Source organism: Notamacropus eugenii, chromosome 6 (assembly GCF_028372415.1).
Source record: "Notamacropus eugenii isolate mMacEug1 chromosome 6, mMacEug1.pri_v2, whole genome shotgun sequence".
NCBI lineage: Eukaryota > Metazoa > Chordata > Mammalia > Diprotodontia > Macropodidae > Notamacropus > Notamacropus eugenii.
Genome location: NC_092877.1, coordinates 353,125,301 through 353,147,243, shown reverse-complemented (window position 1 = coordinate 353,147,243; position 21,943 = coordinate 353,125,301). Strand labels below are relative to the sequence as shown.

Below are 21,943 nucleotides of genomic sequence, written 5' to 3'. Positions count from 1 at the left end.
TATTATACTATTTTACCCTTGCTCCCAAGTCATCAGAAGGATATATTTCAAGATTCTTCTGGTTGTATCATTTGTCTCCATGTGAATCAAATGAGCAGGAGATAGCACGTTTGAAGAGTCTCAGTAGATTTTCTGTCACATCTGGACAACAGTCCACCTTCCTACTGTCATGGTGGGTCTACATATGGTAGCCTCCATACATCAATAACTATCACCTTTTGCTTCTTCCCTGTGGGTGGGACAAGTGGATCTCTCCCTGTTGCCAGCTTCTTGGTGATCTGTCTCAGTGATCTGTTCGGGGTACCGTCACTTCTTGAGGTGTTCTTTGGAAGAAGTAGACTCATGTTGCTTGGGCAGAGCTGTATGCTTGTTTCCACGGCAAAGGTCCATCTCCTTCCCTCTATCCTTTCTATCATAATTTTCTACTCAGTCACCTCTAGAGGTCCTATTTTCCTGTAGTCCTTTTTCATTTTTTTTAGTCCTAGCCTTTCCTTTTTAGATAATTTCTTCTATCCCATCTAGAAACTCTTCATTCTCCCCCATAAATAGGAATGAAAAGAATTCTTTCCCTTCCCTTCCCAGGTCCCTTTAAAGCATAGTATAATGAAAAGATGAGCTTCTAGGTGGTGTCATTATGCACAGAGCACCAGGTCTGCAGTCAGGAAGGCTCCTCTTCATGAGTTCAAATCTGGCCTCAGACACTGACTAGCTGTGTGATCCTGGCCAAGTCATTTAACCCTATTTGCCTCAGTTTCCTCATCTGTAAAATGAGCTAGAGAAGGAAATGGCAAACCACTCCAGTATCTCTGCCAAGAAAACCCCAAATGGGGTCACAAAGAATTTGACATGACTGAAACGACTCAACGAAAACAGCAATGATAATGAAAAGAATGCTGGTGCTGGAGTCAGAAGACCTTCCTTCAGATCCTACCTCTGATGTTTATTGTGTGACTCTGGACAAGTTTCATTTAAATTCCCCAGACCTCAGTTATTTCATCTATAAAATAAACATGATGGACTCACCAGCCTCTAGATCTAGAAACCTTTGATGGGCTTTGAGTCACATGTAGCAGATAAGCTTACACTTGGGGAGAATGCATGCAGCTCGTCTCTGGTTTACGATCCTGTCTTGTGTTTGCATCATCCTTATCACACTAGCTAATAATTACATAGGACTTAAAATCTGCAAAGCACTTCACAAATATTATTTCATTTTATCCTCAAAACAACTTTAGGGGTTTGGTGATATTATTTTCATCCCCACGTTACAGATGAGAAAACTGAGGTAGCAGAGTTTACTGAAGAGACTTGCTCAGGGTCACACAGCTATTAAGTGTTGGAGGTAAGATTTCAAGTCAGATTTTCCTAACTTCAGGTACAGTCCTCTATCCTCTGCACCTTCTAAGTGTCTGGCTTGTTACCTCACTCCCTCTCAAGTAACATTATTGTAATTTAGGAGAATCTTGCATGCTGAGGCAGACTGGACAGGGAGATGTTTTTGAGTAGAGAGCACTGTCCCAAGTCCTCGTCAAATCACCACTATGCTGGTAGCTGCCTACATCAGCAAGGCTGGCCTTGGTCCTACATGAGATCCATACCACCTCAAATCCCAAAGGTTCAATCCATTTTCGCTCTATGCATGCAACTGCAGCCATCATGAATTATATTCATCCTGCTTTATGAACTTAATTTCCATCACCAGGTAGGAAAAGTAAAGAAATAACTCACCCCACAGAGCAGCACAAAGGATTTCGGAGTTGAACCGTTTCTTGTATTTCCGAATCTCAGGCGTGTCGCTGTGTGGCCGAATGTTTGTTGGGTTCACATTGACCACTGAAATCTTCCTGGCTTCATTGAGCTTGGCTTGTTCCTGCCTTAGTAGCTCACTGGTAAATAGAGCTTAACAGACAAAGAAAAGAGAAAAAAAGGATGAGAAACTTAAACATAAAGTTAATTGGAGGTGAAGATGATAAATGACCAAGACTATTTTCTGAAATGGGCTTGGAGTGCATCATGGAAGAGAAAACACCAAAGAATCTCTGAGTCCAACACATTTTAGATTGTTTGTTCTTTTGTCTTAGCAGCAGCTCAGTCATAAGCCATCATGGAAGCAGTAAACTATGAGGTCAGTGTACCGTGCCAACATGGACTGTCTGGGAAGTTTAGTTATATGTTAATATTGCAAAGTAGTTATATGTTAACATTGCAAAGTTTAGTTATGTGTTAACATCACAAAGTTTAGTTATGTGTTAACATCACAAAGTTAGGTATTTGGTTTCAACTCTTACATCCCCCATCCCCACCAGTAAAGAAGAGATTGTCTTTAAAGGACTCCCACAAAAATCAGCGGGCCAATCTGTCTTGGTAAGCTGAATTTGATGATTAGAGAAGCTCCAATGAGTTTTGGTTAGGTTTCCAGATAGGAAGAAAGAATATCTAAACTAGCCAGACCCTTGCAGTGGGCAACAGACACCTAAGAATTCAATTCAATTCAACTCAGTTCAATTCAATTCAATTCCACTCGACAAGCATTTATTGAGCGCCTACTGCGTGCATAGCACTGTACCTAGAAATCGCTCTTGGGAAATGTATGGCACTTCCTTTAAGTCCAGAAATCCCTGAGGACCAGCCTTTTCTAGTGTCCCCGGATACCCTTGGGCTCCAAACAGAAACAGAATAGAAGAGATAAGGATAAAAGGGAAAATAAGGAATTTATTTTAGTAAACCTAAAAACAGAACAAAACCCAAACAACTTCCCTTTGAAGGATTAATTCGAATAAAATGTCTTACATTAATTAATTGATTCCTTCGTTTCCTATATCGCATACAGACCAGATATGGAAAACAAGCCCAGGCCTAAAACCGTGGTGCTGCAGCAGCTTACCTGTGGCCGAAGTTTCCTCATCGTCATCCTCATCATCATCAGTGGGGGACGTCTGGTACACTCTGGGGTCAACAAACGGGGTGAAGGAGGCTTTGGTGCCGCTCCCCATGGCGTACTATTAAACAGCCAATGAAAGCAAAGCTTAGAGTGCTCATTTAACCCTCAACAAAGCAAGAGTACGAGTAGAAAAGAGTAAGATTGGAATAAAGAATGAAGGTGCAGTCCCACCAACCCAGCCGTCCGTGCATTTCTCTTTCTGCAGGTGCTTTCCAGTGTTGTTAATCACAGTTGAGTTGGGCATTGACAGAAATTGGCATCTTAAGTTCTAGTTAGTAAATGACTAAGCCAGGACCGTGCATGGTGTCCTAGCACTTGTTCATGGTGTCTCCAGGCCTGGAGTGCTCTCTCCTCCGCACTGCTGCCTGGTAAATTCTGCCCCAAATGTTACATCCTCCAGGACACTTTCCCAGATGCCCTGAGTCAACAATGACCCCTTTCCCCCACTCACTCGATAGTCTGTGTTTCTCTAATAAGCTACTTAATGTATGCTATTTTGAACCACAGGTTTAGAGTAAGAAGGAATCTTTGAGATAATCTAGTTCCTCTAGCTTTGTTGTTGGTGTTGAGTCATTTTTCAGGCATATCTGACTTTTTGTGACCCCATTTGGGGTTTTCTTGACAAAGATGCTGTCATGGTTTGCCCTTTCCTTCTGCAGCTCATTTGACAGATGAGAAAACAGGCAAACACTGTTAAGGGACTTGCCCAGGATCACACAGCTAGTAAGTGTCTGAGGCTGGGTTTGAACTTAGGAAGATGGGTGTCTTCCTGACTCCAGGCCTGTCACTCTATCCATAGTACCATCTAGCTGTCTCACGCTGGACATATAGTAGGTTCTTAATAAATAAATATTTTTGACTGAGTGACAGAGATAATAAGTTGTGGAGCAAGGATTCGAACTCACAAGAGGGCAGTTCATTTCTGTTAGTCCAGAAGACACTTGGCTTCAGAGCGTCTCCCTTTCCCATGTCTTTGCCACTGAGCCCGGCATCTGAGATCCAGTTCATCATGACAAGTCTGCTTTGTTAGGGGGAATCATGACATCCTGCAGAATATCTAGGGAAGGTGCCCAGCTCACACTCATGTATCAGATTCATGAATACTCGTGCCTTTCCAAGGCTGTGCATACACTGTCCTGAGCCCTTGCCCTTTGGGACCTTCGCAGTTAAGGGAATCTCAGAGAACACACTTGCTTCAAAGTCCTACTTTTAAATATTTTCCCTAGGAAATGAGATGGACTATTGCAAGAGGGAAGATGATTTGGGATGAGGCAGGTTATGAAATCCTCAAGGCTAATGGCCTGTACAATTGCATCAAGGATGCTAAACATGTGCTTTGCCATGAGCAAATGGAGGAGTTGCTCAGTACTTTCTTAGCTCGATCCAACTAGAGAATTTTCTCTCTTCTCAGTGTTTCCCTGGGAGGCAGTTCTAAAGTATGGCTCAACAAATTTTCTTTGAATCTAGGAGGCTGCCCCCAATTTTAGGAGCTGAATTTATTTTTCCCCATAGTACTCAAGGAAGAATAGCAAAAAATTCTCCAATATATTTGCCATGGGTATATTCATTTTCAGCCTCAGGGAAAGTCTACATATTGCAGATTATAAGATCACAGGGTAACTGTAAGGGGCTTTGGAGGTCATCTGTTCCAACCTCCTCATTTTATAGATGAGGAAAAAGAGGCACAGACTGTAAAAATGATTTGCCAGGGTTGCATAAAAGGGATTTGAATATAAGGAGTTTTTGGAAAGGCTCCAAAAGGAAGGTGAACATATGCGATCACAGTAATTACTAGGTCATATCCAGGGAAGATGGAAAGTGAGTTGCTCTTCCTTCATCATTTATATCTATCTCTTCCAAGGCAACTAGGTGGTATAATAGATGGAGCATTGGGCCTGGAGTCAGGAAGATCTGAGTTCAAATTCAACCTCAGATACTTGCTAGGTATATGACCCTAGACAAGTCGCTTAACCACTGTCTGTCTCAGTTTCCTCAACTGTAAAATGAGGATAATAATTGCACCTAGTAGGTGCTGAATTGGGCAGCCAAGTAGCATAGTGTATAGAGTGCTGGGCTTGAAGATAGGAAAATTCATTTCCTGAATTCATATCTGGCCTCAGACACTAGCTGTGTGAACCTGGGCAAACCACGTAACCCTTTTTGCCTCAGTTTCCTCATCTGTAAAATGAACTGGAGTAGGAATGGCAACCACGACAGTATCTTTGCCAAGAAAACTCCAAATGGGATCATGAAGAGTTGGACATGAATGAAATGACTGAACAACAAGGACTGTTGAATAAATGTTAATTTCCTTCCTTCTTCCCTCCCCCTTCCTTCTTTCCCTCCTTCCCTCCTTCCTTCCTTCCTTCTTCCTTCCTTCCTTCCTTCCTTCCTTCCTTCCTTCCTTCCTTCCTTCCTTCCTTCCTCCCTTCCTTCCTTCCTTCCTTCCTTCCTTTATCCTTTCCTTCCTTCCTTCCATGCACCCTGTTTTTGTGAGGAGAGGGGAATCCAAGCTGGAGTCTAAGCTGAAAAGCCCTAGGAGCCCCCCGGTGAGCGCTTACTGCTCCCTGCTCTCAGCAGTACTAGTATGTATTTTGGATTTTTTTCTTTGGATGGTGATAGCGAAATTTGACTAGTCAGGAGAATTACGTGCATTCCAGCAGTCTGTAGAAGCCTGCACCAAGAATTTCAGGAATCATGGTGAAATTATTGGGTATCATGGAGCCCTGGCACCTGGCGTTATTGAGGCCTGTCCTAAAGCACAATTGGTTTCTTGCACAGATACCCCATCTAAATGGTCTATCTCTAATGAAGGTACTAAGAATGCCCTCATGGTTTCTATGGCAGCCAGTGTCCTCTGGTCCTAGTTGTGCCACAAACAATTGAGTTGCTCACCAAAATCTTCTAAGAAATAACATCTAATGATGGGAAGCGCAGGACAAACTGAGAATCAGAGACTCTCCAGATTGGAAGAATCATCTAGCTGTAGGCCAACCTATGCTTGACTCAGAATCTCCTTTAGTCCAAGGGATCACTGAGCCTTCATCCGAATCCCTCCAGGGAGGTGAGCTCCCTACCTCTGGAGGCAGCCCATATTCCTGGTGAGATAGCTTTTCCCTAACTCCAAGCCTAAATTTGCCTCTTTGAAAATTCTTACCAATATTTTTCATCATGTTTTCTGGGGCTTGTGCTGAATAAATCTGATTCTTCATCTAGGTGGTAGTCTTTTGAATGATTGAAAAAAAGACTCTCATGGTCCCCCTACATTTTCTCTTCTCCAGAGAGGAGGAACTCAGTACATCAGTGGCATAGGAAATAGAAAATGTTCAAAGAGAGATAATTGTTGGGGAATGTAAATTTCTAAGAATGGGAACTGGGGAATTTAACTATCTCAATAGACCAGAGGCTATAGATTTAAACCTGGAAGGAACTTGGAGACCAAAATCCTCATTTGGCAGATAGAAAACTGAAGCTGGAGGAGTTAAGTGATTTGCACAGGGACACCTAACTCATAAGTATTTGAGGGAAGAGCTGAATCCAAGTCCAGCACTCTATATAAGGTATATAGAACATTTGGAACCTTAACTACTCCACCTAACTCTTGTGAGAAGCAGGGCAAAGAATGGACTGGAGTATCCATTTCTGGAATAGAGAGTGGGGATTAGACAAACATTTAGAAAAGAGGGAATGACAACCAACAGCAATGACCTTTCATCCATCAGCCATGATCCAAGCTTGCTGTTACTGTTTAGTTATTCAGTTCATACTCTTCATGACTCCATGGACCATACCATTCATGGGATTTTCTTGGCAAAGATACTTGGGGGATTTGCCATTTCCTTCTCCAGTGTATTAAGGCAAACAGTGACTTGCCCAAGGTCACACAGTTAGTAAGTGTCTGAAGCGAGATTTGAACAGCATCCAGAAAATAGATAGTTCTTAATGCATACTCAATATCTGCTCTTCTAGCATCAAGCTTCTGCCATTCATCCCTGACCCTAAGGGGAGAACTGGTCTCATTTACTTCATAACACTAAATTCCAAAGCGTATGTTAAGAGACATGTTTTATGAGAACATTGGTGGACAAAATCAAAAACAAGAGCAAATACTTTGGAAACACTTTGTTTGGGGCTTTGTTTTATGGTTCTTAGGTCTACATATAAAAATCAATTTGGTAAAATAAACTCATTTAGCAGTCCCATTGGACAGCTAGAATGCTTGGTCCATGAGCATTGCATAAGGAGAGATATTATTGTTTTCTTCTTGGAAAGTTTATGTACTGGAAAGATGATATTAAATCCCCTTCTTTCTCCCATAAGTTGGATTTTGGATAATGATGTTTCTGAGGATGTGCACACTTGGTGACTGTGAGTCTCTTTCCAAACATGTTATCAGTAGCATTTTACAAAATCCTGCTTGGCTATATTCATCTAAATATGCAGCTCAGATATGGGTCCTAAAACTTTTAAACTGCAGTGATCTTAACCATCACAAGTTGGCAATGGGCTGACCAGGAATCTTAAAGCCTGGGTTTTATGACCTGGCTGTCATTGAAGACCTGGGGGACCTTCCTGGGTTTTGGTTTCCTCACTTACAGAATCATAAGGGAAAGACTAAATGATTTCAAAGGGTCTTTCTAGCTCTACAGCTATGACTTAGAGCAGGGATTGGCAAACTATGGCAGACTTATGATTTTAATCTTATTAAGACTTTTCAGTGTTAAAACTCCCTTCACCAGCACAGATCAGCAGCTTTCCAGAAACTTAGAGGTAGCTAGATAGTGCAGAGGATGGAGGGGACTTGGAATCAGGAAGACCTGAGTTCAAATTCTGCCTCAGATAATTACTAGCTAAATAGTTGTGGGGTGGTGATCAATCTCTTTCAGCCTCAGTTTCCTTCTCTTTAACATGGAGATAATAATAACACCTACCTCCCAAGGTGCTTTGAAGGTCAAATGAGTTATTAGAAGTTAAATGCTTTGCAAACCTTAGCTTATTACACGCTAGCTATTCTTTCTCCCACTACGTTCTTTCATCTCTTCTTGACAATGGAACAAGAAGAAACCATGAGAAAAGAAACTGGAAATAATTCCAGAGAATGTGGAAAGCTTCACTTCCAGCAGAGGTTAAGAGGTTGTTAGTGCACTCACAAGAAGGTCAACCCTAGACGCTCCAGAACCTACTTCAGTCACAGAATCCATGTCTTGTTGATGGGTTGAGACGCGCCCAAGGGCCTCGGTTGGCGTCCCTGCAGGAGAATGACTTTGTTGCACGAGATCAGGGAGGTTGATGTGACCAGCAAAACCATTGCTATCAGTGTGCCCAGAGCGTTTTTTCTCTCCAGATGACTGTGGAGGAACAGAACAGAAAAAAGGAAAGTGAAGTTATCCCAGTGGCAAAGCCAATACTTCTTCATTGTCTCCACCATGTGGATTTAAAGAATCAAGTCAGGCACAGCAAACCCCAAGAAGAAAGGCAGAATTCATCAGAAGAAATTCAGTGTCAACTCTGACACTCCCAGCACTGCTTCCCACGTCCCATCAGTCACTGGAAAAAATATAAGTTTACTAATGACTAGCTCTTTAAGCCAGTATCTGTGCAAAGAATCATTGTTTCTGGGAAACATTAAAAATGGTTGTTGACTTTCTTAGAATTGACAATATTTTATATTCATCATTTAGAGCACTTTGACGAAATAAAAATAGCACCAAAGAGTAGTATTTTTATTTTTTCACAAGGTACATGTCCAATTTACATTAATGATTGATTATTTAGATCTGAAAGTATCACCTTCCAATTAATGTAAGAAGCTCAATCCTAATTCATTTGATCATCTTTCTGTGTATGTACCGGGAATCTTCTCTCCCTCTACACCAGGAGTTCTCCACCATTTTCCACCTAGGTCCCTTTGGCAGTCCACTGAAGCTTATGAATCCCTTCTCAAAATAATGGTTTTGAAGGCATAAAATAAATATGTAAGATTAAAAAGGAGGGAGGCATAATTTATACAGGACTAGTATCAGAGTTGGGGTTCACATCTTGCCTTTGATACATATTAGCTGAGTGACCATGTGCAAATCACTTCTTGGTACCATAACAAATGCTAAGACTCTGAAGATACAGAAAGTTGCTGAAGATAGGGACTGTTTCACTGTCTTTGCAACCTCAATGTGTAGTACAGGGCCAAGAATTGAGTAGGTGATTAGTAAATGTTTATTGATTGATTGGTGTGGAGTACTCTATTAAGTTCTAGGCACTACATTTTAGGAAATAAATTGGACATTAAGCTAAGGAATGGAAACAGGATGGTGAAGGGTCTCCATATTATACAACTACACTCATCATTTTCTTCCCCAATTTTTCCCTCATCCTAACTTCTCTAACACTGTTGAGGGAACTGCCACTGTCCTGTCACTCAGGCTCACAACCTAGCTGTCATTTTCCATTCCTCACTTCTCAGTCTTCTCCAAGAATGAAGGATGAATGACCAATAATAGCAACTCTATCTTTCATACCAAGTCCTGTCATTTCTACCTACATATTATACACTCCTCTTTCTCTTGTCTGACATTGCCACCACCTTTCTGTAAGCCCTCATTGTCTGGATGATCACAGTAGCCTGCTGGGTGGTCTCCTTGCCTCAAGTCTCCACCTGCTCCAATATAATCCTCTACTTAATTGTCAAAATGATCTTGTCTGATCTCATTACCTCCTTATTTAATCAATTCTAGTGGCTCTCTATGAGCTCTAGGATCCAACATTAAATCCTCTCTTTGGCTCTTAACACCCATTACAATCTTTCCCCCTTCTACCATCCCAGTTTTCTTGCACTTTACTCCTTCCCACATACTCTGTGACCCAATGACCCTGGTTTCATTGCTGTTCCTCTCATATGACACCTCATTTCCCAACTCCGGAGCATTTTTTTCTGTCTCCCATGTTTTGAACTCTTTTCTTCTTCCTCTCTGCATCCTAGCTTTGCCTAAGGTTACATGACTTGCCCAGGGTCACACAACTATCACCGGTCATCTTGACCTTTGTCTTGCTAATGGACTCCAATGACTGGAGGAGAGAAAGAAGTCGATGACTTTGCACTGTTCTGTCTCACTCAAATCCAACTCATGCACAAGTCAAGACATCAGCTTCATGATGTCATTGGTCCTCTTCAAGAATAAAGAATGAACCACAACAACAGCAACACAGCTGCTAAGCAGCAGAGGCAGGATTTGAACCCAGATTCCCCCAATTCTGAGTCTGGCACTCTATTGTATCACACTGAATCTCAAATTTTGTCATTTCTCTCCCTCCTACATGTCCCTTCATCACCCTATGGATTACCTACAATGTCATTTGTAGGTGTTACCTCCTTACCTCCTCAGTGTCTCTCATATCTCTCCCCTTCCTCCATTTACATAGCCACTGTGTGTCCCATTTCAGGCCCTCATCAGCTCTCACATGGACTAGTGAAACAGCCTCCCAACTGGTCTCCCTTGTCTCTTCCTTTTCCATTCAGCTTCCAAATAGTGACCAAAATAATCAACAATGCTCAAACATTTTCAGTGTTTCTTGTTGTCTCTAGGCCAAAATACAAACACCTTACTTACTGTGGCATTGAGAACCCTTTGCCATCTGGTTCTGCCTTACCTGGACAGATTTCTTTCACAGCCCTTCCCTTTTCACCCTGCATGTGCCAGCCAAAGAGGCCTGCCTGCTGTCCCTGGAAGTTGGCATGCCATCTCCCCCTACCTGAAATTCTTCTTTTCCTCTGCTTCTTGAAACTTTGAGCCCCTTTCAAGGCTCAGCTCAGGATTCATTTCCTCTTCTAAAGTCTTTCCTGGCCTATTGAGTTAGAAAGAGTTCTTGTGCTCCTCCAATTATCTAGTTTCACCCCTCATTTTACAGAAAGGTTCAGAGAAATGAAATACTTTACTTAAGATCACAAAGACAATATGAATTAGAGTCAGGATTTGAATCCAGCTCCTCTGACTCTGACTCCAGTAGAATGGAAGGGAGAGCAGGGATCATTTTTTTCATCCTTTAATGTATAGATCTTGAGCAACTAGCATAGTGCCTGGCTTATACTGGTGCTTCATATATGGTGAGGTCTGAGGGTCTCACCAGAGCCAGTGACTGGGATAGACTGGATATGGGGGTCACTGGAGTTGAAGGGCAAGCTGAAGAGTGAGAGGGTAGACTATAAAAAGGTACAACATTATGAGGATATCTGAAGATGAAGGTAAGGGAGATGGGGGAGAGGAAGCCTGCCAGGGTACCCCAGAGCCAGCTGCTACTGCTGTGAGATGAGGATGGTGATGACTGTGATGATGGTGGTGACAGTTATTATAGTAACTAACATTTACATAATGTTAACTATGAGCCAAGCACTGTGCTAAATGCTTGACAATTATTATCTCATTTAATCCTCACAATAACCCTGGGAGGGAGCTATTATCATGCTCATTTTACAGTTGACGAAACGGAGGCAAACAGAGATAAGTAACTTATCCAGGATTACACTGTTAATAAGTGACTGAGGGCAGATCTGAACTCAGGTCTTCTTGACCTCAGGTCCAATGCTCTGTCTCCTGGGCCATCTCTATGTTAGGATGAATTATGAACCAAAGTATACCTTCATTAGCTTTTTTCCTTTACATGTCTCTTATACTTGTCCATTTGCTTGCGCGAATTTCTTTTTTTTTTTAATCAGTTATATAAAGATCCTCTATTGAATGACTTTACATTAATTTAATTAATTTGGAGAGTATCATTATTTTTCTTTGTTGATTTCACTCATCCATAAACATTGAATTTCCTTCCAAATATTAGATCTTTATTTCTGCCAATATAGTTTTATGGCTTTTTTTCATAGAAGTTATACACGTGTAACCTCTTTTTCTCTATATGCATGTATATGCGTGTGTGGAAGTTAATTAATTCCCAACCATTTAATGTCTTTTGTTGTAAATTGTGTTTTCTTTAAAAACAAAGTGATGTCATCTTGGTCTTTATTGTCACCATGCAAAAATGCACATGATCCTGTATCTTGTGACTTTGCTGAGCTCATTTAACGTCTCAAACTTTCTGTTTAGGTTTTCTAGGTATATGATCATGTCATCTGTCAAGAGTGAGGCTTTGACGTCTTCATTTCTAGCCTTTCTCCTCCTCATCTCTTTCCTGTCTTAAATGTGATCGCTGGCATTTCCAGAGCTGTCAAATGGAAGTGGGGAACATTTGATTTTCGAATGCATTTATCATGGACTCTTAGTTTCAAGTACATTCTTTTGATTTTCTTGAGAAAAATGCTTCTGTTCCTGTTCTTTTTTGGAATTTTTAAAGTCACAAATCAGTGTTGGATTTCATTAAAGGCATCTCTGTGCCTTTGGATATGATCATATTAGTTTTTAAATAATATTGAGCTAGTCTTCACTACCCAGAATAAATTCTATTGTCCTATGAATAATTTAAATATATTGATGTATTCTGTTAGTTAGCCTTTTATTTATTGTTTGTACCTCCATAGCAAGAGAAAAAGATAACACGTGGCTGGTTCAGGTCGATTGTTAAGACTATGATATACAGTTGGATGAACAGCTCCTGGGGCTGTACCCCCCATCCATGTATCTTGGAAATTCTCTGTAGAAGGACAACGAATTTGGAGTTCAAAATTCAGAAGAAGGAGGAGGGAAGGCTGGATTGTACCTGGGAAACTGGAGAAAACTTTCAATGATCTAGTTTCTCTCTGAAATAAAGGCAATCTTTTTTTTTTTAACACCAACATTTTCTTTGGAATAATAATGATGATGACAGTGATGATGATGATGATTGCTGGCATTTATACAGTATGTTAAAGTTTGCAAATACTTTACATGTATTTTCTTTGCTCTTCACAAAAACCCTGGGAGGTAGGTCCTATTACTATTTTTGTTTTATAAATGTTGAAACTAAGGCAGATAGGGGTTAAGAGATTTCCCTGTGGTTACAGAACTGGTAAGTGTCTTTGGCAGTATTTGAACTCAAGTTCTGCTGTCTTCACATTCAATGCTCTATTTTCCAAGTCACCTGGCTGCCTCAAGACTATGAAATGTGGAAGACTCCAATCTGAAGAATTTAGGTCATGAGTAACCCAAAAACACACTGAACTGAGGACACTATAGCATATTACTAATGAAGAATTACCCAGAACAAGCCATGTCAAAGATATAATACCATTCATTCTATTGAATGAGACTCTCTCCATAGCAAAACACATCAGCAGGCAATGCAGAGTTCTAGAGAAAGCCATCCTTGGATCAGTCTCCCTACAACCATACATCTGCTTCCACAGACATCTTCTCTGGCTCTTTCCAGATACTCCTATCCATCGCTACATGTCCAGGGTCAAATAGCAATCTGCGTCTGTTGGGACTTGAGCTCAAGTTTTCCTGGCTCCAAAGCCAGTCCCTCCTCTCTGAAATTCATCCTTTATTTCCATCTTTGAGAATCCTGGGTTTACTCTATCCTAGGCCCTTCCTGATGCTCTCTGTTAACAGTAACTCTTCTTCCCCCCTCCCTCAATTATCTTGTATTTTTTTTAATATATGTTGTATATACTTATGTGTATTCATTACTTTCCCATTCAATAGAATGTTAGCTCTTTCAGAGCAGGCATTGTTTCATTTTTATCTCTAACTCCAGCACAAGCAGGACATCTGACCCAGACCAGTGCTGTTGACTGATTGATACTGCTTCTTTGAACACTGGTGAAGTGGGAAGGAAATTCTAGACAAACATGAGAAAATATCCTTTTTTTAACAATTAGTTAAAAAAATGAAAACAAAAATTATCCTTTTGCACATAGAATTGTACATACCTGAAGATTTACACTCTGCCTGGAATATTTGGGATGCCTGGTGGTGGTGATTAAAGCAAGATGGATTGACCACTGGTGGGGTGGGTTTGGGGGCTGGCAAAAAGTGACCACATTTATTCATTCACAGCCTAAGAAAATGGCCAGCTGGGATAACATCAAAATTGTGCTAGCCTTTTTCTTTCTTTCTTTCTTTCTTTCTTTCTTTCTTTCTTTCTTTCTTTCTTTCTTTCTTTCTTTCTTTCTTTCTTTCTTTCTTTCTTTTTTTCTGAGGAGGTGAGGACAAATATATAGCCTGTTAAACTAAATGACGTGATTGGAGTCTAAGAAATCCCAACAAAACCACGTCTGCGCTAAGGTCAGTTCCATCAGACACCTTCAATAGTTCTCTGCAGTTGGTCCTTTCAGCAAAAGCCACTGAAAGGGTACAATTTTCCTGTTCAACTAACTGGATAACTCTTCCTTCAAACTACTGGCTGTCTTGAGTAAATAGATAAGAAGGACTTTGAAAAAAGATGGAATGGGGTCAAGAAAGGCCCAGCTGTCCCTTTTTAGGGAGTTGTTTCATTGCTGTGAATGCTTGCTTCATATCCCCAGGCTCAAATTCTGCATTCACATATGTATATCTCCTGCAGAAGAATGGGGTGTATGGTAATTAAATCATGCTGTCAAAGCATAGAGGGATATGGGAAAGAGGGAGGAGGACAATTAAAATCACTCATCCATTTCTGAGTGGCCTTTTCTCTCTCCCTTTTGTGTTTCCACAGAGGATGTACAGTCTGTGACAACTTTGAGATAAAACTACATGGACTTTCCATGCATAGTTTTCATTCCAACTCACCTCTCTTATCATTAAAGTTCCTTCTCTTGAAATGCTGCTAAATGTGTCTGCGTGAGAGGTCTCCAGGCCATGGGTTCCAACCATCGCCATATTGTACTGTTCATTGCTTGCTGGAGCTCCTGTGGGTCTGCCAAAGGGGAGGGAACAATATTTATGATTACATTTCCTTCGAACCCAAATGCAGTAAATAACTTCTTCCAATTCAAGGCAATTTTCTACCTAGAGTTGAGTTTTATGGTAATGAGGAAGGCAGAAAACTCAATTAAGTGGGGTTTCTGTTAAATGGGATGCCAGTTAGGCTTTTTTCAACCAGCTCTTTTAGCTATAGCCAGTTAAGCACAGCTGTGTTTGGCTTTTGTGAGATGTAATTCTAATGCCAGCTTTATAATACAGCATGGAGAAAGACCATAATGTCTTCTCAAGAAAAGTCCATCAGTCAACAGTCAACAAGCGTCTATTAAGCACTAACCATGTTCCAGGCACTACGTTAAGTACTAGGGATACAAAGAAAGGCAGAAAAAACCAGTCTCTGCCCTAACATTAGGAAATAATATTCCAATGGAGAAGAGGACATGTAAAGTTGAGCAGAGACTGGATCTATTTCCTTTGTGTGCCCTGGAAAACTAAACACAGTGCCTTTCACACGGTAGGTACTTTAAAAATGGTGACTAACTGGCCATTGTATATAATGTGCCGTTCACACAGGAGACGCCCTAAAATATAGTCTGAAGAACAAAAAGATGCAGGATTACTTATTTGGACTTAGAATCATAAAATGACAATCCCCATTTTACAGTGACTAGCCCATAAATTTAGAGCTGAAAGGGACCCTGGAGACCATTTAGTCTGAGGTCCTTATTTTATTATTTAGGAAACTGAGGACCAGAGAAGGCAAAGGACTTGCTCCAAGTCATACAGTGAATGGTCGAGTCAGGATTTGAACTCATTTGGACTGTGATTTCAAATCCAATGTTTTTCTACTCCAGTACATGGTCACACAGCTAGTAACTGGCACTCCAGATTTGAATCTGGCTCATAGGATCATAGATTTTAAAGCCAGAAAGTACATTCTAAACCAACCACTGTGTTGTATGCATGAGGAAATGAGGCAAAGAGTAGCTATGGTCTCACCCTGGCTCACACTCTCTTCCTATTACACCATATGTTTATGGCTAAAGGACCTGTTTTACATGTGGGTAAACTGAGAATCAGGCAGAGGAAGCGGCTTGGCTGATTATGAATGATCAAGACTAGGTCTCCTGCCAAATTTTAACCTGTCTATACCACATTAGTACCAGTCTTTCTTCTGTAACAACCAAAAGAGATGAGTGTTTAAAAGATGGATTACTCCACTGGATCTCCTCATGGCCACAGTTAGTCTGGGTCTAGTTATCTTTTTATCTAGTTATCTAGTTATCTTTTGTTCAAGTATTCATTTAACAAACATGAAAGGGCCATCAGGTGCCAATCTAATCTCGTGTCTAGTCCCTTGGATCAGAGGTCACATAAATGCTTTTTTTTTTTTTAAATCAGACTTAAAGGTTTAAAGACTTAAAGACTCTGGAAGGAACAAGGCTTTTTAATGATTCCTATGAGCACAAAACAGAAACATTTCAGGGATATCAAATCCAAGACTGAAAGGAGCTTGCTACTTAGAGGTAACTAAATAAGGTAGTGGATAGAGCTCTGGACCTGGAGTCAGGAAGACCTGAGTTCAAATCCAGCCTTGGGTAGACAATCACTATAGGACTGTAGGCAAATCACTTCACCTTTGTCTGCCTCAGTTCCCTCATCTATGAAATAGAGATAATAATAGCACCCATGTCCCAGGGCTGTTGTGAGGATCAAACAAGATGACATTTGTAAGGGGCTCTGCCAATATGTAAGAGTCCTTCTTTGTTGTGATCATTATCATTACAAGGGAGAAAAGAGAATGAAGAGAGTCCAGACAGAAGTTATTATCTGAATTTGGAAAATGAGTTCCTAAGGGTGCCTAATTTCTTATTGCCTTCCATTTACAACTAATATCTAAAGACCTGTCCGCTGAGCAAATTTTCATGATGTCAGATGTGCTGTCCCTGTCTCTTCCTATCCTAGCTCCTCTTTAATGTCTAATATATCATTTTATCCATGTAAGGGAACTCCTGGTGTGGAAAATCTTTTCCTTGATGCATAGCAGCAACTTGTCTGAGACTTCTCATTTGAGAGAGTTGCCTGGAGGCACTGACAGGTAACTTGTTCTTGCCCCCCAGGAGATATCAGAGGCATAGCTTGTGCCTAGATCTTCCTGCCTCTGAGGCCAGCTCCATCCACTAAACATAGGGTGACTCTATAGTATAGTGTCACCTTTCCCTATGTAGCAAGTACCACAGTTGTAGACACAAATGGATGGACCATTGGGAGGGACCCCATATTTTAATAACATGAGTTTTCATTGTATCGTCTGGCATTGGCTGAATATGCATATCCCCAGAGAGAGAAGAATGATCTGTTTTCTCAGGATGACCGTGGCTATGTCCGTCCAATTCAGGGGCAGCCCCAGGCAGATCACTCTGAGTGGCTGAACAGTGGGGGTTTGATCCTCTCAAATATTAAATTTCCACTTGGATTCTGATGGTGTAGATGCATTACAAAGGGACTGCTATTGAAGTGGGTGATTCTCCTTGGCCTGGAAGTCTATTAGCTCTGTTCTTGAATGTGACAAAAGTCTTGCCTTGGACACCACACACACAATGCCTTTGCCCCGCACTCCAGTTGAAACTGAGCTCCCTTGCCTTCAAATAGCACTAGTGTCAACAGTAATTGTTCAAGTGGCTAGTCACATACTATCTTTTGCTGCTAATGAAAAGATTCTTGCGCATATCTTATCTGTTCAATTCACCTGAGGGCTCTGTGAAGGCTGGGACTTTGGCTCCTTTATGTACTTGCAGCAATGTTAGACCTTCAGCATCTATTGAATAAACACTAGCACACGAGTAATGTGTTGTATGAATAGGTTTGTGTTGGTTTTCAATTGCATGTGTGAATGTGTGTGTGCATCAAATGCACTGGGACATGTCACTAGATCACAGAGAATTGGCTTTCACCATGAATTCATTTGATGGTACCTCAAACACCACTTTTTTTGTATCTGTTCTAAGTAGTAGCATTCATTTCCATAAGAGATTCGATTAGAGGCAGCAGATGGGAGTGTTGACTAATAAAATACCCTTTTGAGGACTAACTTGTACTTATTAGATCACTGGATAAATCTATAATTATAATGTCTCTTATCATTCTTCTAAAACCATCTCTACCTAGTAGATAATAGTGAGGACTGATTTTATCAGTACAAGACTAGTCTACTTTTTAGTATACATTTGTTTAGCCATTGCAGTGTTCAACTCTTTGTGAGCCCATTTGGGGTTTTCTTGGTAGAGATACTGAAGTGGTTTGCCATTTTCTTCTCCAGCTTGTTTTACAGATGAGAAAACTGAGGCAAACAGAGTTAAGTGACTTGCCCAAGTCACACAGCTAGGGATGGTCTGAGGCTGGATTTAAGAGGAGGTGTTTTCCTCTTCCTCCTTGGGCACTTAACTAGAATTCATTACTCAGACTTCTAACCAAACTGAGATACTCTAAGGTTTGAAGAGGAGTGTTATCCAAATCGTGAAATTGATGCCACTTGCACGAGGATCACGCTGTTTATATCATATGAGGACCAGCCGTTTTACACAATTCTTTATGAACTCTGCTGATTTTTAGTTACTTCAGTAAAAATGGTATGCCAAAATTATTTCTAATTCAATTTTTAGTTTGTTTTCAGACCCAGTTCTCTCCCTCCCACACCCGCCTACCTTCTATTGAAAAGGCAAGAAAAACAAAAATTGCTCTCAACATGGGGAATCAAGCAAATAATTTCCCACATTTGCCTTGTTCAAGAAAAAAAAAGCCTTGATCAGGTATGTCAAAATATTGTTGTTTCAATTAGATAATGATGATAAAAGACACAAAAGGATGTGGTAGATTGAGTGCCAGACCTGGAATCAGTAAGACTCACTCATTCTTCAAATCTGCCCTTAAACACTTATGTCTAACCCTGGGCAAGTCATGTAATCCTGTTTGAGTCCGTTTTCTCACCTGTAAAATGAACTGGAGAAGGGAATGACAAACAATTACAGAATTTTTACAAAGAAAACCCCAAATGGGGTCATGAAAATTAGACATGACTGAAAAATGACTGAGCAACCAAAAAAGACAACTTCCTAGCTTGTTTAGTAAGAAATCAATTAATTATCTAGATGTTGTACCTACATGCTGCCTACAAGATTGTATCTTGGTTGGCAGGGCTGAGAAAGTCCACATAGAAAAACTCAAGACCGCAAACCAAAGTCCTTTCCACAGCCTACCTGGCACGTGCTCATTCAAACTCTACTTGAAGACAGAGGAGGAGGTGTGTCTTTTCCTAGGGGAGGGGTGCAGGGGCACTGACTAATTGCAGGAGCTGCCCATCCTACTACTGGAATGCTCTCAGTAGAACGTTTCCTTATATCAGCCCTAAATCTACATCCATAATTTCTAGCCATTATTCCTCCTTCTTCCCTTTAGGGCTGAAGAAACCTAACCCCTCTGTCATTTAGCAGCTCTCCATATATATAAACACAACTCTCATGTTCCACCTTTATCTCTTCCCTAGATAAAATATCTCCAGTTCCTTCAATTGATTCACCCATGGCCCTTCACCATCCTGGTTGCCTTTCACCTTATTAATGCCCTTCCTAAAATATGGTGCTCAGAACTGAACACAGTACTCTAGATGTGGTCTGAACCATGTGGAGTAGAGTTTCAATGACTATCTCCATATCTCTCAGCACTATTCCTCTACTAACGCATCTTAAGATCTCATTTGTATCTGTGGGTGCCATAGAATATTTTTGACTTATTCTGAGCTTGGGGTCCACTAACACCTTCAGATTAGAAAATGGAGGCCAAGGATTAAGCAACTTGCTCAAAGTCACATATATTATCAGTTTCAGAGGCAGGATTTGAACTCAGGTTCAATGACTCAGTACCATCCAAGTGTAAGCTCAAGATGTGTATTCTGGGCTTCCTGAGGTCTTACAGACAACACATTGAAGATCTAGATGATGATGACTCTATAGTGGGCAGCCAGCTGGCACAGTGGATAGAGTGCTGGGCCTGGAGTCAAGAAGAGCCATGTTCAAATTCTACCTCAGACATGTATTAGCTGTGACATTAATCTCAATCTGCCTCAGTTTCCTCAAATATAAAATGGGGCTAATAACAGTACCTACCTCCTGTGACTGTCATGAGGCTCAAATGAGATGTTAATTGTAAGGCACTTCGCACAATGTTTGATGTGTAATAAGAGCTATATAAATATTAATAATCATTATTATTATTAATTGTTACTACAACAAGACAGGAACAGCATCCTCCCTGACAATATTTATAAAACCTTGACAGTCCAAAGTCTCAGTTTCATATAGTCACCTGTATAAATGATACATCACCTTAGAGCTCTTGCCTATTGAAATACAAACATCTGACAGCAAATTTGCAAAAGTGTAAATTTCTTAGAAGAAGCAAATGTAGGCAGTCAACTTCTAATTCTTTGCCTATTTTTCCATTTACTTCAGAGACATATAACCCTCTCTTCACCCAAATGAAAAGCAAAAGTAAAAAAAAATAAATAAATGAAGCAAACCACAAGCACTCTTACATAAGCCTGGGGATGTCACTGACAGGCACTGTCCCATCATGTGTCTCACTCTCTCCATCTTCTTCCTCCTCTTCACTGCTTTCTGACTCCTCGCTGGAAGAAGAATAATCAGTCACCTTCTTCAGGGGCCGGTTTGTTTCCTCAATTCGGAGTTCCCTTAATTCTTTGGCTAGTGCAGTCAGGTCCTACAAAGAAAGAATTTGACCTCCATGTGAAACACATCAGGGCCCAGGAAATGACTTGAGCTATTTGTGTCTCACTGAAAGCCAATGTTATAGCATGAGCAACAAGGAAAGAGCTCTGGAGAATTGTTCACAAACATAGTGGCTGGGCTAGAACAAATAGGAAACCATGTTTGTAGAGTGTGAAAACAAAGGAGGGAGAGATGAAACAAATTTTATATTTACCCCCAATCAATAGCTTGATTATGACTTCTTAGCTCTAAATATCCATTTTCTAGGTGGGCATCAAATATTCTTTTATATTTTATATCTTTATATTCTTTTATTTGGGAAAAATTAAGTTTAGTTACCATCAGAGTAAACTGGAATATACCATGGGATAAAAGACACTTCCCTCCCCAACCCTTGAGGGCGATCACTCAGAGCCTCTCTTAGGGATGGCTTTTTCCCAAATGTGAATGCCATGGTACAGAAAACAACAAGTTGGAACCACACCCAATGTTCCACCTATGACGATGACCAATCTAGAGTGGAAGAGCCATGACAGACCATAAAGCTACTTCGCCCCCACCAAACCTGAGATCTTTAAATTTATAGACACTGCTTTGATTTCCTCAGGAGGCAAAGCAGAGCATGCCTTCAGAGAAATGGAATAAAGATTCCTTTTTTTCAACAAAGTCCTCTAGAAAAGCCTGGCTTGACAATACCTAAGTGAGAAGGGTAAACACAAGTTTTTCAAAAGATGGAAAATTATTCAGTTTACTATGACTCTGATGAAACCATGTAGCCTGCTGTGAAAGTGTAGCATTTCAATAGGAGGGGCATTGCAGGCAGTGTGTAGAGCTTGGGGAGAAAAGTATCTATTATCTCACATGCGTTTGTAGCAATGCAAAAAGGGGAAGCAAATCAGCAAAAAGCATGATCATTCTGAGTGGCATGGGTTAGACTGCCTATGGAACAAGGCATGCAAATAATGGAAGAAGCACGTTGATTGTCCGTCTTACCATTCCTCCCTATATTAGTGACCGATGTAGGCACCATTGTATTCGGTCAGAGATCAGGGGTTAGGGAGAAAGAAACTCATTGAAAAATCCTCAATTTTACAATTTCCCTAGGGTCATATTCTCTCTTCATTGCAACCCATAGATGTCCAATTGACTGATCTAACCATGTGGAGCATTACAGTAATGGAGTCCATCTGAGACATCTTAAAATCCATCCCTTTGGCATTAAAGGAGGTGGCATTTGACCAGGGTATCCATTACCACTGGATATAGAATTTCTTAAGAGAAAAGATCAGTAAAAACATTTATATGTTGAGTGTTCTTATATTTCTTAAGCTTGAGAAAACAAAGCACTTGGGTGGTATCGTTTGGGTGGGAATCTTAGGATGGCCAGGTTTATAAAAGAT

The 21,943-nt window shown here is 40.7% G+C and overlaps 1 protein-coding gene across 5 annotated transcripts in view; it reads right to left on the bottom strand.

The window, feature by feature from the left end:
• Nucleotides 1–21,943, bottom strand: part of TNIK (TRAF2 and NCK interacting kinase) — a 414,101-nt gene that overhangs the window by 20,735 nt on the left and 371,423 nt on the right. For 4 of the 5 annotated variants that reach the window (XM_072618473.1, XM_072618476.1, XM_072618474.1 and 1 more), the window contains 6 exons: nt 20,351–20,535; nt 14,629–14,755; nt 8,125–8,289; nt 2,885–2,999; nt 2,567–2,659; nt 1,729–1,899 (listed from right to left, as the gene is read on the bottom strand). In XM_072618473.1, coding sequence (XP_072474574.1) covers nt 1,729–1,899; nt 2,567–2,659; nt 2,885–2,999; nt 8,125–8,289; nt 14,629–14,755; nt 20,351–20,535 — 856 coding nt within the window. The remainder of the gene's footprint in view (nt 1–1,728; nt 1,900–2,566; nt 2,660–2,884; nt 3,000–8,124; nt 8,290–14,628; nt 14,756–20,350; nt 20,536–21,943) is intronic. The other variant, XM_072618475.1, reaches the window with a different exon arrangement.